The sequence below is a fragment of the Hipposideros armiger genome, unplaced genomic scaffold (assembly GCF_001890085.2).
Source record: "Hipposideros armiger isolate ML-2016 unplaced genomic scaffold, ASM189008v1 scaffold_91, whole genome shotgun sequence".
NCBI lineage: Eukaryota > Metazoa > Chordata > Mammalia > Chiroptera > Hipposideridae > Hipposideros > Hipposideros armiger.
In genome coordinates, this window is record NW_017731441.1 from 2,804,543 (window position 1) to 2,818,825 (window position 14,283).

The window sequence follows — 14,283 nt, forward strand, 5'->3', positions numbered from 1 at the left end:
GGGGCGGGGGCGCGCGGCCACACTCGGGCCCGGGCCCATGGGAGCGCTGAGCCGGGCGCCGGAGCGCTGAGCGCGGGCGGGCGCGGCCGGAGGAGCCATGGACTGCAGCCTCGTACGGACGCTTGTGCAGAGATACGTGAGTACTGCTCGCAGGGGGCCCTGGGGACCAGACACCCCCCGCCTCCAGCCCCCGATCCTGCTGCGGCCGCCAGCCCAGGGTCCCTGAGGGCTTGGGCGGCCTGGTGACGCTGGCCGCCTCCCGGGCGACGAGCAGGACTCAGGGAGGACCTGCGGAGTTTGTCCCCTCGGGCTTCCGACGGATCCGGCGCCCACCTGGCTCCGGGTCCGCAGTCCTCCCCGGAGTCCCGGCTGGGATGGAGCTGTCCCAGCGGAGATCGTCCCTGGGCTCGGCGCAGGGCCCAGGTCTGGGAGGGATGTTCAGGTTTGACCTCCTGCCCCTTATGCACGAGGATTAGGAGGTTGGGGGTGTTACACTTATGCAGAAAAAGGCGGTGATCTTGCTTGTTTCTCACACACTGGAGGATTTAGAAGTGAAGTTTGGACTCTGTTTTTTCCCCCTGAAAGTAACTAATCAAATCAGAGGCTCGGGGTATTCCGAAGTTCCCTTGGCATCCACCTTCGGTGGTGACCAGGTGGTGAGATCTGGGGCAAGGTTGGAGGGGAAAGCATGGTTTTGTTTTACATCAGACCGAGGGGAAACGGTGCCGGTGGTAATCACTGGCACTGGGCGTAAAAAGGGGGTGTGTGTGCAGAAGAGAAAGAAAGCTGACCGGAGGGTGCTGTTTTCCTGCCACTGTCTTTAACAAAAGACTCATTGTGTTCCTGAGCGGCTGATGGCCCCTGCCCGTGGTTAGTCACAGGTCTGAGTCCAGGGTGCTGAGGTCTGAGACTGTTATTGTGGGATCTTTTTTTGTTTGTTTTTTTTTGTTTGTTTGTTTTTTCTGGTATAGGAATTACCTTAGGCAGTCTTTCCTATTTATGAGCTTTCTTTGTGGAGACTTTGGCAGAAGACGAAAGTGTTTGTTTTCATCCAAGGGGAACGCCAAACCAATGCTTTTCTCTTGAGTCTATTCACTAAACAGAAGACTCAAGAAAAGAGTCTAGGGAACTTGCCAGTGCACCTTCGGTAGTTGTCCCTTAGGAAGGTCAGCCTGAGTTACCTTTTTAAGTGGAGAGAACTCTCTCTGATTCTGCTAAGGGGTGGGGAAAGGCTTAGCAGATGAAAAGACCTGTTATTCCTCCAAGTCCACATTATAATGGGAGTGGTAAACATCAGGTGACACCTTTGTTTTTCTACAGTAATAGGATCTAGAAAACCCACTAACTGTGAGAGTAGGTAACCGGATTTATAAGAGATGCTTTATTGGGTGCGGACATTCTTTTCTCAGCTGTATCACCCAGGAGGTCTGGGTCCCTAGGCACTTTTTTTTTTTTCTGCCTCGGTTTTCTCAAAGGGAACATGGAAAAAGGGAGAGTGGAACTATTATTTACTTAAAATATGCTCAATTATTTTTTGAGTTCATTTCTGTTCTCTTCCAACTCTAACACTTTGCAATAAAAAGGAGGGTTGAATTGTAAGAAATAATGGCCAGCCTGTCTCCATGAGAGATGAAGGGTGGAAAGGCCAGCTTGCCTCTTCCGCTGACCTGACGGAGGCTCACTGCCTGTGGGTCTGACCTTCCCACCCGTGCCTGACTCTTGCCTCCTGTGAGAGAGGCACACATATGTCTAATTTTCATCTGTCTTTTACTCCCTTACTTCCTCCAGGCCTTCAGCTGTCTTATGTTATATCAATCTATATAAATTTCAATGTAGTTTGCATTTTAAAATTCCATTTTGGTATGTTACTAAATGTATGAAATTAAATTTCCTCTCAAATCTAAGTGGTGAATATTTTTGAATGAACTTTCCCAGCATATGCCTTTTTGGTAATATCCCTGGACTGCAAGTTATGTGATACTATTATTATTTCTATATTTGTCATTCCACATCTTTTTTTATTTTTTTTTTCAGTCTGATCATTTGGCTACCTCACTGTATTCACGTACAAAATCATTCATTTCCATGCTGTTTAACTCATGTCTATAGTATTAAACTAATTTGACTTTTTCCAGAAACAGCCAGGATCTGTTTTCTTAGAAGTTGGTTATCCTTCAATATGTAGGACCAAATTACATTTTCTTTTGCTAGAAGAAAAAAAACCTCTGGGATTGAATATTCATAATTCCCGCCATTTCCTTATGTGACTTATTTTATAAACATGAGTAAGTAGCTTAAACCCTGTTCCCTTCTAGTGTTCACATAGTCAGAATTTCTAGGACAAAGAAAACTTTTCAGCGCCTAGTGACGCATGAGGTTTGCCAAAAGATAAAGAAGGCTTTGGAAAACATTGCTATAGGTATTTTATTCTGGGTTAGTTCCAGAGAGAGAAAATAGGCAAATAAATGAGAGCATCTATTCCAAGATATGCCATATGTACTTCAAAGCATGTATTACTGGTAGTTTGGATGCTTGGATGGATATAGCTATGTAGAGATAGTTTGTGTTTATAAATGACACAGTACTTATATTCCATGAAGTAGTTTAATCTACTCTTTAAAGAAGTTTTTAACAAAGTGGGTAAAGAGCTAGTGTCATCTCCTTTTTAGAGATGTGAGGTGGGAAACCTAGATTCAGGTAGTTTAAATTCTGAGAGAAACCAATGTGTAGCAGATTCTATAGGCAAGGTTACAGTGTAACCTTGGGCAGGTTGCTTCTTGTTCTCTGCTCCTGTTTTCTCATCTAAGACTAATAGTAGTACCCATTTCATGGAGTTATTGAAAGGATTAAATGAGTTACTACAGATCAGGAGCTAAGAATGGTGCCTGGCTCTGAGAAAGTGCTCAGTAAATCTGTCACTACTAGTTACTAACATAATTTTGTCTCTGGGTAGGCTGGTAGGGAGAGAGCAAGCAATTTTGTTGGTCAGTCAGTACCGGCCGGCAGGGGCCCAGGGTTGCGTGGGACAGGTAAACTGGGTACCCTGCTATTGAGCAGCGGGTAGGGCTCAGATGGGATTTGGCAAACTTTAAAACAAGGTGTGCTAAAATACTACAGACCAAACAAAAAGTCTACAGGCCACATTTTTCCATGAAATTTATTTATGGGTGAGCGTCCCAGGGCAGGATAACCTCATTGGCAGGACACTTTCTCTTTCATGCGTCCCATTTAGGAGATTTGACTTTAAAGTTCTGTAGGTCAAGAGCTTAATTTTGTTATGTCTCTGTAATTCATTTTTAATAGTTCAACCTGGATATTGTTTACTAGTTTTGTTCTGCTGCTTGTCAAAGTTGCTACTTGTTTCTATCTTATAATTGGTGCTTTCTAGGATAGTTCTTAGATTTTAAGATAGAAACTAGTGAAAAATCTAAAGGTTTTCCTGGCCGACAGTTTTGAAACAAACTGTTACATTAGGATTTTCTTCATAAGGGAAAAATAAATATTATTGGTCCCTGGAGAACTTTAAGCATGGTCATATTAGAGTGCTTTAAACATTCTAAAAAGTTCAACAATTTTTATACATGCACATGTGTCTGCTTTTGTTTATTTTTTTTATCACCAAATGGTTTTGTGACATGCACATCTGTGCTCACCTGTGAGGTTGCCTGTTCTAAAAGACTGACTTATTTGTTTGACTCAGTTACACTACTTTGTTTTAGAACCTTAAAAAGCTGCAGAATTTTGGAGATGCCTTTTCTAATCCAGCTTCAGATGAGACAGTGGGGCCGTCCTATTGTTCAGCTCCTGGAGGCTACACCACAGGACCTCTAAGTTAAGCCACTTGATCCACCCAGGCCTTCAGGTATTTGAAATAGGTGACCTTTAGGCATATTCTCCAAGACTAATAGCTGGTCTGGCTCTGGCATTGTGGAGCAAGGCTGTAGTGCAGCCTTGTAAAGTGTTTACACGTGAGTTTACTAAGCCCGAAACCTGCCTTCAGGGGTTCGTATGTTTCAACTGAATATCTTAGGGCAGTCTGCCTAGATGTATAATTTAACCTGGATGTTCTAGCTCTTAAGTTAAATGCTGTTCATGCTTTCAAACCCCATTTAATATCTGCTTATGAGGAGTAAGTGACCTTGAATTGCTTTTATTTCATGCCGGAGAGTAAATTTAATAACATAGGTGAAAAGGAGTTTATATTATTGGATTTTGCTATAGGCAGTTACATTTCTAGGGATGAGAATATTTTCCTTAGTTTACAGTTGGCTAAAACTGCATTAAGCCTACTAATGAACATACCTAGCTGCCTACCTACACAGGAAGTCCTCTGTTTACAAATGTGCTGGACTCTGAGACCTAAATACGAATTGTTCCTCGGTGCTTGGGCAATATGTTTGAATAGAAACGAGGTTAGTAAGAGATGTTTAGATTCCCAAAGCCCCAGACTTATAAATGCTTTTGAAAACCAAGTTACGTGTAGGGGAAAATGCTATTTATTTGCAATGAAAATCAATGAAAAGCAATTTTTACAGCACTAGAAATTCAGCAAGGTTGCACAAGGGATTGTTTTTGCTTTTACTTGGACGCTGGTATCTGAGAAAAACAAAATAGATTTTGGAGGTCAAAGTTTAGCATCAGAGCCTAACAGACTCGGGTTCAGACCCTGATTATGAAACCTTGGACAGGTTGGCTGGTATCTTCATGCTCAGTTTCCTCATCTTGAGATGGAGGTGTTTAATGTACCTTCTGAGGGGTCCCTATGAGGATTGAATAGGACACAGTGTTTGCATAGGTAGGTGCTCAGACAATGGACATCTTGTTTGAGATGTGGATTTAATGCTGCTCCGCGACCCGTTCAATTCTCACCTGCTTTCTCAGACCTCTTAAACCTCTTCCTCATTATGGGTTACCTTGCCTTGTACTTCACAGAGGGAACAGCAGTCAGATAGGATGCCCCTTACCCCCATGCACCCCACTAGCCTTTCCTTTTTTATGTTCTTACCTCCCTTCTGATTTGGGGCAAGGACCTCATTCTGATAAAGGCCTGTCCCATAGCTTGTACTCTGGGTCCTCCCTACCCACCCTCTGCACCCCCATCCCTCTTTTTCCAGAATCCTCAATGTCTCCCTCTTTAAGGTGATTTCTTCTCATTGCCATGGCTTGTAATCATGCCTTCATATCACCCCTTTTTATCAAACTTTCTTTACCCCCACATTCCCCTCCTGATGTCACCCCCACTTCTGTTTCCTTCACAGCCAAAATTTCTTTAATGTGACTGACACTTATTTCTTTCCTCCTATTGCACCTTTACCTCATTCTAGGTGGGCTTCTCATCACCATCTCTATCACCTCCCAGGTGGCCCCCTCCAGCGGTCACCTTTCTGCCCTCATGCCGGACCTCAGCGGCACTCAGTGTACTTAAATACTCCCAGCATACATTTTTGTGAGCGCCTATGTGTTTATTAATACATCTATGAGCCAAACAGGAGGAAGACACCCAAATCGTTGTCCCTGTGGCACTTACCTTTGGATTAGGGGATGGCAGGCAGGAAACAAATCACATAAATAAATGTTAGAGTGTGCTGGAAAGTGATAAATGCTGGAAACACTAGAGTGGATTTGGGGGACTGTAAGTTGGGGCCTTGCAGGCCTTAGTCAGCATTGGCTTGAAGGGGCGAGGAATCCACCATGCTGGTGTCTGGGAGGTGCGTGCCAGGCAGAGAGAAGCCATGAGGTGGCGTCATCAGCCCTGTGGCCTTTTCTGATTGCCAGTGCCCCATCTCTGGTCACCCTCGTCCCTTCTCCATCAACACCTCTGCCTAGGAGGAGACCCCCAAATACCTTCTTTTTCTTTATTTTTTTCAAACTTTATTGGGGAACAGTGTGTTTTTTTCTAGGGCTCATCAGCTCCAAGTCAAGTTGCTGTCCTTCAGTCTTAGCTGTGGTGGGCACAAACTCAGCTCCAAGTCCAGCTTTCAATCTAGTTGTGGGGGTGGGAGGGCGGGGGGACGGGACACAGCCCACCATCCCACGTGGGAGTCAAATCGGCAACCTTGTTGTTAAGAGTACATGCTCTCACCAGCTGAGCCATCCAGCCACCCATTGGCAGCTCAGCTCGGGTGCAGCTCACTGGCCCATGTGGGAATCGAACTGGCAACCCTGTTGCTCAGAGCTTGTGTCCTAATCAGCTGAGCTACCAGGCCGGCCCCCCAGATACCTTCTTTATGTCCATGGATCCCACATTGCTTTCTGTATCCCAGCTTCTCCCCACTATGTCTGGAACAGTTCCTGGTGTAGAGTTGGCACTCCACAAACATCTGCTGAATGAGTGATTATACTTCTTCGTATTATTGTTAATAAGAACACTGAAGAAGTTGCCCTTAGGCAATTCTGAAGGAAAATTCATGGTACTTCCAAGGGCTTGAGTGATTAGTGACAGTTTTTAAAAATCATGTTTACTGTTACTTCAAACTTTTGGGTTCTCTTTCCTTGGTACATTTCATAGGCATAAAAATCTGGGAATAGACAGGGAAGGCATCTGGTTCAGCCCCCTCACTTAATAAACACTCAGGTAGAGGAAATTAAGTCTCCAGGGTCACAGCTCGGGGTCCCTGCACCTCCAATGGGTGGGTCTGATTCAGTTAGTAGCTTCCGTGTGCAGTGTTTCCCTGTGTTCTGACACAGTGCTCTCTGTGGATGGTGGGCTGATTCTCTGGTAACTGGGGTCCCTAGAATTTGTTTCCTCTTTTCTTGTGCTCATTATTGAGACCGCGGGGCCTGGAAAGGAGAACCCAGCAACAGTGCCTCTCTTCTGGAGCCTAGTCAAGAACAGGCTCTCTTAACTGGTTCCTGAGGGGACCCAAGCTCCCTTGAAATAGTGTGTAGAACTTTTTGCATACATGCTTTTGGGTATCTGCTCAGGTGTTTCCCAATTTTTGTTCGATTCTCAGAGGAGCGCCTGCCCTAGTTAAGGTTAAGAACCCTTGTCCAAGAACAGTTAGGAACCTGGTTCTCTGATGTGGTGGCCCACTCAGGGGCTTCAAAACTATTTTTCTTGTCAACATTTAAATATAGGCGAGTACAAATAAATTTCCACAGTTTTTCAAAAATGGCATGATCTGGTAATGCTGCACTATATGGCTCCCCCATGACCAGAACTGCTGGAGTGATTTCACAGCCATTCACAGTTCAGCGCCCTCTTGTGGCTTCCTCTGTCACCGCTGCTTGTGGCAACCCTCTCCCCTCAGGAAGCATACAGCCTCTTGTATGCTCATATGCTCTTTGCTGGACACTTGGGGAGCCTCAGGCAAACTGTTCACATTGCTTTTCAACTTTCTTAATGTGCTTCACCTGCTTCCTGCTTTTGTCCCTGGGTGTGCTTTCTTCGGTTAGAATGTACATGACTGTGGTCGCCAGAGGAGGTTTCTGTTTCTTCTGGTATATACCATATTTGGGGAGGGAAGCCTTTTTCAGTAGTATCTAGAGCAGCGGTTCTCAACCTGTGGGTGGTGACCCTTTGGGGGCCGAATGACCCTTTCACAGGGGTCGCCTAAGACCATCGGAAAACAAAAAGATATTTACATTACGATTCATAACAGTAGAAAAATTACAGTTATAGGGTAGCAACGAAAATAATTTTATGGTTGGGGGTCACCACAACATGAGGAACTGTATTCAGGGGTCGCGGCATTAGGAAGGTTGAGAACCGCTAATCTAGAGGAAGTTAGTTTACCTTACTTATGCTGGCATGCCGGAACAAGAAAAAACTCAAAACATTAGACTGAGAGTCAAAATCTAGGTTTCCTCTGTCAACTGTTACCTTTATAACTTGGGTGAAGGCCAGACCCAAACATGTGAGCACTGTGGGCAAGTTAGTCATTAGCTGCCTCTTCACACTAATCCTTTAAATAGTTTTTCCACCTTTTAAAGTGGAGTGGGGAGAAACTCATTTTCTATGGATAAAAATGATATACTTCTCTCTTCACATTCACAATCAGGAATTTGTTAGTAACATATTTATACTTATTTGCAATTGCCTTTCCTTTCAGTTTTTTCTATCACCCGTAACTCAATTGAACTAGATATTCTCTAAGGATAAAGTTAATTTACATAGCTCTATTTCCAAATTTTTACTTCTGCTGTGTCGTGACCAACATCTGCTTCGTGGATAATATAATTGGTAGAGGCCAGAGTTAATCAGAGTTGGCCTTATCTGAGATTCAGGCCAGTGATGGTCTTCTAGATTGGGGTGCCAGCTCTGCTCCAGGCAATTCACTTAACCCCCAGAGGCAACTGTAAAATAACACTAATGGCATTTGTTGTCTCTGCTTCTCTGGGTCATGAGGACCAAATGAACTCATGTACATGAAAATAATTTGTACATTGTAAAGGGCTGTAAAAATATCTCAAGAAAGGGTTGTCAGTTTCTTGTGTATCTCTTGTGACAAAAGTAATTATTTTTCGGCTCAGAAAGGGAATGAAGACAAGGTAATTCTTCTGGTGTAGTAGACAAAAGCATTTAAGAGAAGGTTTGTTACTTGTAAAAAAGACTCTTTGGCCAGTAAATTATGTGTTGAACAGAGATGGGAGAATATGTAGCCTGGCAAACACAGCATCTCTAGCCTTAGTCTACTTGGCCCCACTCCCCATGCCCTCCAAAAGGAAGCAAAGCAAAGGGTTGCTGTGAAAGAGACCCTGATGACTGTGCTTACAAGCACCTCCCGGAAGCAGCCTGGGACATGTTGGTGCCCTTTCAGAGGAAGAAGGGACCTGTTAATTATTGGTGCCTGATGCACTGAGTCCTTTGCAAGGGTTTCATCTATCATCTCTCACTTCATCCCTCACAACAAGCCTGTGAAGGAGCACGATGTCCACTCTGCACAAGAAAATGACCTCCACGCAGCGCGTGGGGGTGGACCTTTGTCCAGCTCTAACCCTTGTCCTGTCCACTCTGGCTTGCATCCTGTAAAGGGTTTATCTGCGGCTGAGGGCCATCATATGCCCAGTTTGCCCAGTTCAGCCCAGTTCATGCTGTTGTCCTAGTAAACTAATTCAGAGCATCCCTTTTCACTCACAGTTCACTAGAGTGATCACTTCATTAAAATCCCTCTACCCCTTTTATTTTATTGGTGAATTTATCCCCAGGTGTAGCTGTATGGACCTGCTTTTCCTCCTCATGAGATTAGATTTAGGTAAACTGCTAATGGGAGCAGCCTACCTGCAAATTGTCGTAGCCTTTTTAGGAGGATGTGGAGGCAGAAGTTAATGGACTAGTGGTGAACTCGAGAATGAGTATTCTTTGGCACCTTAAGAAGTGAAATACAGAGAAATTAGAATTCATCACCATCATCTGCTTCAAAGTGTGTGCATGCACAGAGGGTGGGAGAGAGGGAGAGAGGGAAAGATCTCTTCTTCTTATAAGGCCATCAATCCTATTGGATTAGGACCCCGCCATTATAACTTCATTTAACCTTAATTACCTCCTCAAATTCCTGTCTCCAAATACAACACATTGGGTGTTAGAGCGTCAACATAAGACTTTGGGGGCCGGGGAATAGGGGACTGGGGCGGGGGGGGGGGCGGCCGGATGGCTCAGTTGGTTAGAGCCCATGCTTTTAACAACCAAGTTGTCGTTTGATTCCAGCATGGGATGGTGGGCTGTGCCTCCCACAACTAGATTGAAAACAATGACTGACTTGGAGCTGATGGGTCCTGGAAAAAACACAGTTACCCAATCAAAATTAAAAACAAAAAAATTGGGGGTAACACAATTTAATCCATAATATTGGGTTGTTGGAAAAGTCATGACATATTTTTTCTATGTTTTTCGTTGCAAAAATGCGTTATGACTTTTCCTACAACCCAAGAGTATACAATTAAAGTAGGAACTATTTAGAGTGTAAATATTCAAACAGGTGGGGAATATCAAAGAGGGAGATTAGAAAAAGCACATTGCTTGCTTACTGTTTTATGCAATAAATACAGTAACAGATGTTCCACAAAATCTGGAAAGACAAAAGTAAAATGAAATGAGTATTTAGTGGGAATGGGTTGTTTTTTTAAAATTGTGAAACAGATTTAGCTGATTGGACCATTATTAAGTATAATAGACTAGAGTTTCCATGATTTGATCTAAGTTTGTATGTATTTTCTTTTCTTTTTGATGCTTCTCTTTTTTCCCCCTAAATGGGGGCTGGTAGGAGAATGGTGGTTGATATTAAAACAAGGCTATATATAGCGTATTGTTTTGGGTTTTCTACCATAATCCAAATCCATAGCTTCTGGTTTGTTGATGGGATAAATGTGATGGTAAATGCCACATAACTGGATTGGACATGTCCGCTGAGTAAAATAGGAGGCTGCTGGGTAATGATCCAATTCTAGTAAATGGAATTGCATTTTAGGGATATCATATTTTGTTGGCCTGCCTTTGTACAGGATTATGTTTTACCTTTGGCAAAATTAGAAAGTGATAGTTGGAAGTTGAAGTTGAAATACTAGTTGCAATAATAGAAACATGTTGTTAATCTCTGTAGTTATCTGTAGTAGTGGACCAAAGTCTGCTATATCAGCGCTCTGTTACCCACACATCTGTAACTTAATGGATTTTCATGGCAATCTGTAAGCTTCCAAACCATCTGTTTTCTACCTCTGCATGTCAGGGTTTTGTTTGTTTTTAATAATCACAGCCTTGTTATCGTCCATGAAATATTTGCTTATGCTGTTATAAGCATATATCAGAAATGATCCTAAAGCATTAATACCTTTTGATGACGAGTATGGCCTCTGATGATTGTTGGAAGAGTTCCAGATACTTTTCATTCATTTTGCTTATAAGTGCAAGGCTGAATGGTTCCAGCCTTAAATAGAAACCATAAATGATTGTGACACTATTTAAAGCCACAGGACCTAGTGGAGTCCTGCTACCACACAGAATGGTCCTATCTGAACTGTCTGTGCACAGTGAAATCCTAAGTTGAGGTTGCACTTACAGAAGATCTCAAGTTCATATTTTGGGAAATATGAGTCTGAGATTGACACGTTGGTGTCCTCCCTCCCTTACACCTGCTCCAAGCACAGGGGCAGCTTGTCTGCTCCTCCTTTCTCTTTGGACAGACTTCTCAGCTGCCTGGAAACGAGTTAGCCACTTCCTGGTTATGACGTAATCTCCCTGCTTCAGAGAAAAGAGGATTTCCTCCAACTTATTTTCAGCAAAGGATTAGAGACGATCAAGTTCTGCCATTAGAATATTATCTAGATTGTTGATTTTTCAAGAGGGTCTCAGCAATTGCCCACTCAAACACAAGTATGGTGATAAAATCCTGGAAAGATCATTGGTGTGGAAGATATGCACTTTGAGGGTAAGTCAGGTCTAGATTTATCTGTCACTTTTAGATAAAATAGCTGATAAAACATCTGAAAATAACAGGTAAGCTCTATGCATGTGGAATAATTTAAATTATGTATTTCTTTAGGAAGTGGTTGTTTTGATTCAGATAAATATAGATAAATCATTAAAATATTAGATAATCATGAAGTATATACCGTATTTCCCCATGTATAAGACGCTCCCATGTATAAGATGCACCTTATTTTTGAGGCCCGAAATTTGAAAAAAAAAGTATTATATAACTTCTTTTTCATCAGCAATTCTTCTTGCCTCATGCTGAACCATCTTTGTGGACACAGGAATTCCAATTGCCCTTTGCTCTTCAATCCATATCTTCAATTCCCTCTCTAAATCTGGCCATTTTGCTGACTTGCCTCTCATGGCCTCCTTCTGCCGTGGCATTTTCAGTAGGGTTTCTTCTTCCCGTAGCCAGTCTCAGATTGTTTTCTCAGTTGGAGGAGGACCAAACTTACGTTCAGCAGCACGATTTCCATTCACTTTTGCAAACTGGATCACTTTTAACTTGAATTCAGCACTGTACGAAAATCTTTTCTGAGCCATTTCTGGGCAGAACGTGGCAAAATGTAACCTACCGTAATATACCGGTAACAAGTACGAAACTATGAGCACAAAGACAACAAGCGCAAAAAAGCGGGAAATGCAAGTAAAAAATCTACAACCTCTGTATAAGATGCACCCAGTTTTAGACCCCAAATTTTTTTGAAAAAGGGTACATATGGTATTCCATGGGGAAATACAGTACATGCTTTTTTTTTTTTTTCCGTAATAACCAACTTTGGTGTAAATCGGAAAGCAACATGCATATAAAGACAGCTGGAGTGGTTGTCACGGTGGTCAGAGTTTCTTTTAGTCCTCATTTCTGATGTGTCTTAACTCATTTCACCAGTCCTCTAATGTAGAATGGGAATAAATATGCAACCTCTTGGCATTGAAGAACCCATCAAGTGTCTTGTAAAGAAAAGTATTTGATGTGCTTAGAACATAGTAGGTGCTCAACATTTGATGTTCATCAAATATTTATTTAGCACCTGCTGTATGCACTGGGGATTCAGTAGGGAGCAAGATGCACAAACATCCTGGCTCTCCTAGAGGCTGCATTTTGGTGGTAGATGATAGAGAATAAACAAGCACATAGCATGACAGGGGTTAGGAAGTGCTGCAGACAAAAATGAGATGGGAAGAGGGATCAGGAGATGTGTGGGGGTGGTAGAGAAGGTCAGGGCAGGCTTCCCTGGGAAGGTGACAGGAGCCAGGTCCTGAGGGGGCCAGGGGCAAGGGGGAATGGTGCCAGGCAGAGGAAACTTGAGAGCCGGGCCCACTGAAGCCTGATGGAGGACACAGGTCCTGAGGGGCGAGGGGACTGGGGGCCAGTGGGGATGTGAACCAGGGATGGGGAGTGGCTTACATCTTGTGTAATAGGAGCACATTGCCGCCCCTCAAATTTCATTGTGTAAAATATGGCCTATGTTATATGTGTTACTTTCTGATAAAGTTTTAAATTTGTTTTAAAATTATATGGCCAAATGAGGAGAGTGTTACATAATAGATAAATTAGGATGATTTATAACATTATAAAGATATGTTGATTTATTGAATGAATATACAATAAATTGGGTTTTTTTGGCATTTAAAAAATTTTTTTACAATAAGTTGGTTTATTGGTACATTTTTATTGTGGTAAAACACACTTAACATAAATATACCATTTTAACCATTTATAAGTAAGTGTATAATTCAGTGGCTATAAGTACATTCACATTGTTATGCAGCCATTGCCGCTATTTATTTCCAGAACTTTTCCACCATCCCCAAACAGAAACTAATTAATGGGCAATTTTAAGTGGCTTATTCTACATTTGATATTGTATGTCTTGCTTTTTTTGGAAACATTTTTTTTTAATCAATAAAATGACCTTAACAGGGTCATGAGAAAACTTATTGAAATCTAAGCACTAATTCAATTTTAATGGAAAATGTACCCAGGTAGGAGGGGTTTTTTTTTCCTTTAAATAATTGGTGATGGTAAGTTTTATTAAGTTAAACACCTGAATGTGAGGACTCATTTGAGCTTTATGTTTTGCTTAATATGTGCTTGTCTGAGAGCAACAAGAGAAGAAATCTTTGAAAAACTGTCTTAGAGCAAGTAATTCTTCAATAAGAGACAGAATATCATAAAAGTTATGTTTAGTTGACAGTACATTCAAATAATACAGTCATGTTGATAAGTTTGTGTAATGATTGTATAAAGTTGCATTGGCTTTTTCCTAAGTGCATTTATAAGAAATAGGAATTAGAGCATTTTATGTCACATTTTCTTCCCGAAGCTCCATTCTGCTAACTGATTGGTTGGAATATGTTTTCTATTTTCAGTTGATTTGTAACATTTATTTTTTTATTATCTAAAAAATTACTAAGAAATAGGTAAATTAAATTTAAAATTATATTTGAGAATGTTTTTTCTATAAAATTGTTGGTTCTGTGAGAAGCGATTTCCTGTTATTTCTACTCTAAAGGGGATATGAGGGGTTTTTTTTTGGTTCTTAAACTGAAGTAATTCTTTGATTTCATAAATTGTGCTGTTGTTTTTCAGAGAACTACATGGTTTCAAAAGCTGCGAGTCCCTTTTATTAAGTTCTTGACTGATTAAGAAGAAACAATTGTAAATGGAATAATTATAGCTCTTAAATAGTTTGGCTCATTAAAAAAAAAACAGTGGTGGGCTGGCCCAGTGGCGCGATGGTTAAGAACTGGCTTGGGACACCAAAGGGCCCCGGTTCTGATCCCACATGTGAGGGCCAGTGACACTGCCCTCCACAGCTAAGATGCTGAACAACAGCTCAACCTGGAGCTGGGCTGCTGTGAGTCGCCGG

At 42.2% G+C, this 14,283-nt stretch overlaps 1 protein-coding gene across 3 annotated transcripts in view; it reads left to right on the forward strand.

The window, feature by feature from the left end:
• Positions 1-6: 6 nt before the first annotated feature.
• ATP11A (ATPase phospholipid transporting 11A) overlaps positions 7-14,283 on the forward strand; it is a 146,193-nt gene continuing 131,916 nt past the window's right edge. For all 3 annotated transcript variants that reach the window (XM_019644806.1, XM_019644808.1, XM_019644807.1), the window contains exon 1: positions 7-136. In XM_019644806.1, the coding sequence (XP_019500351.1) occupies positions 98-136 (39 nt within the window). In that variant the 5' untranslated portion in view covers positions 7-97. The remainder of the gene's footprint in view (positions 137-14,283) is intronic.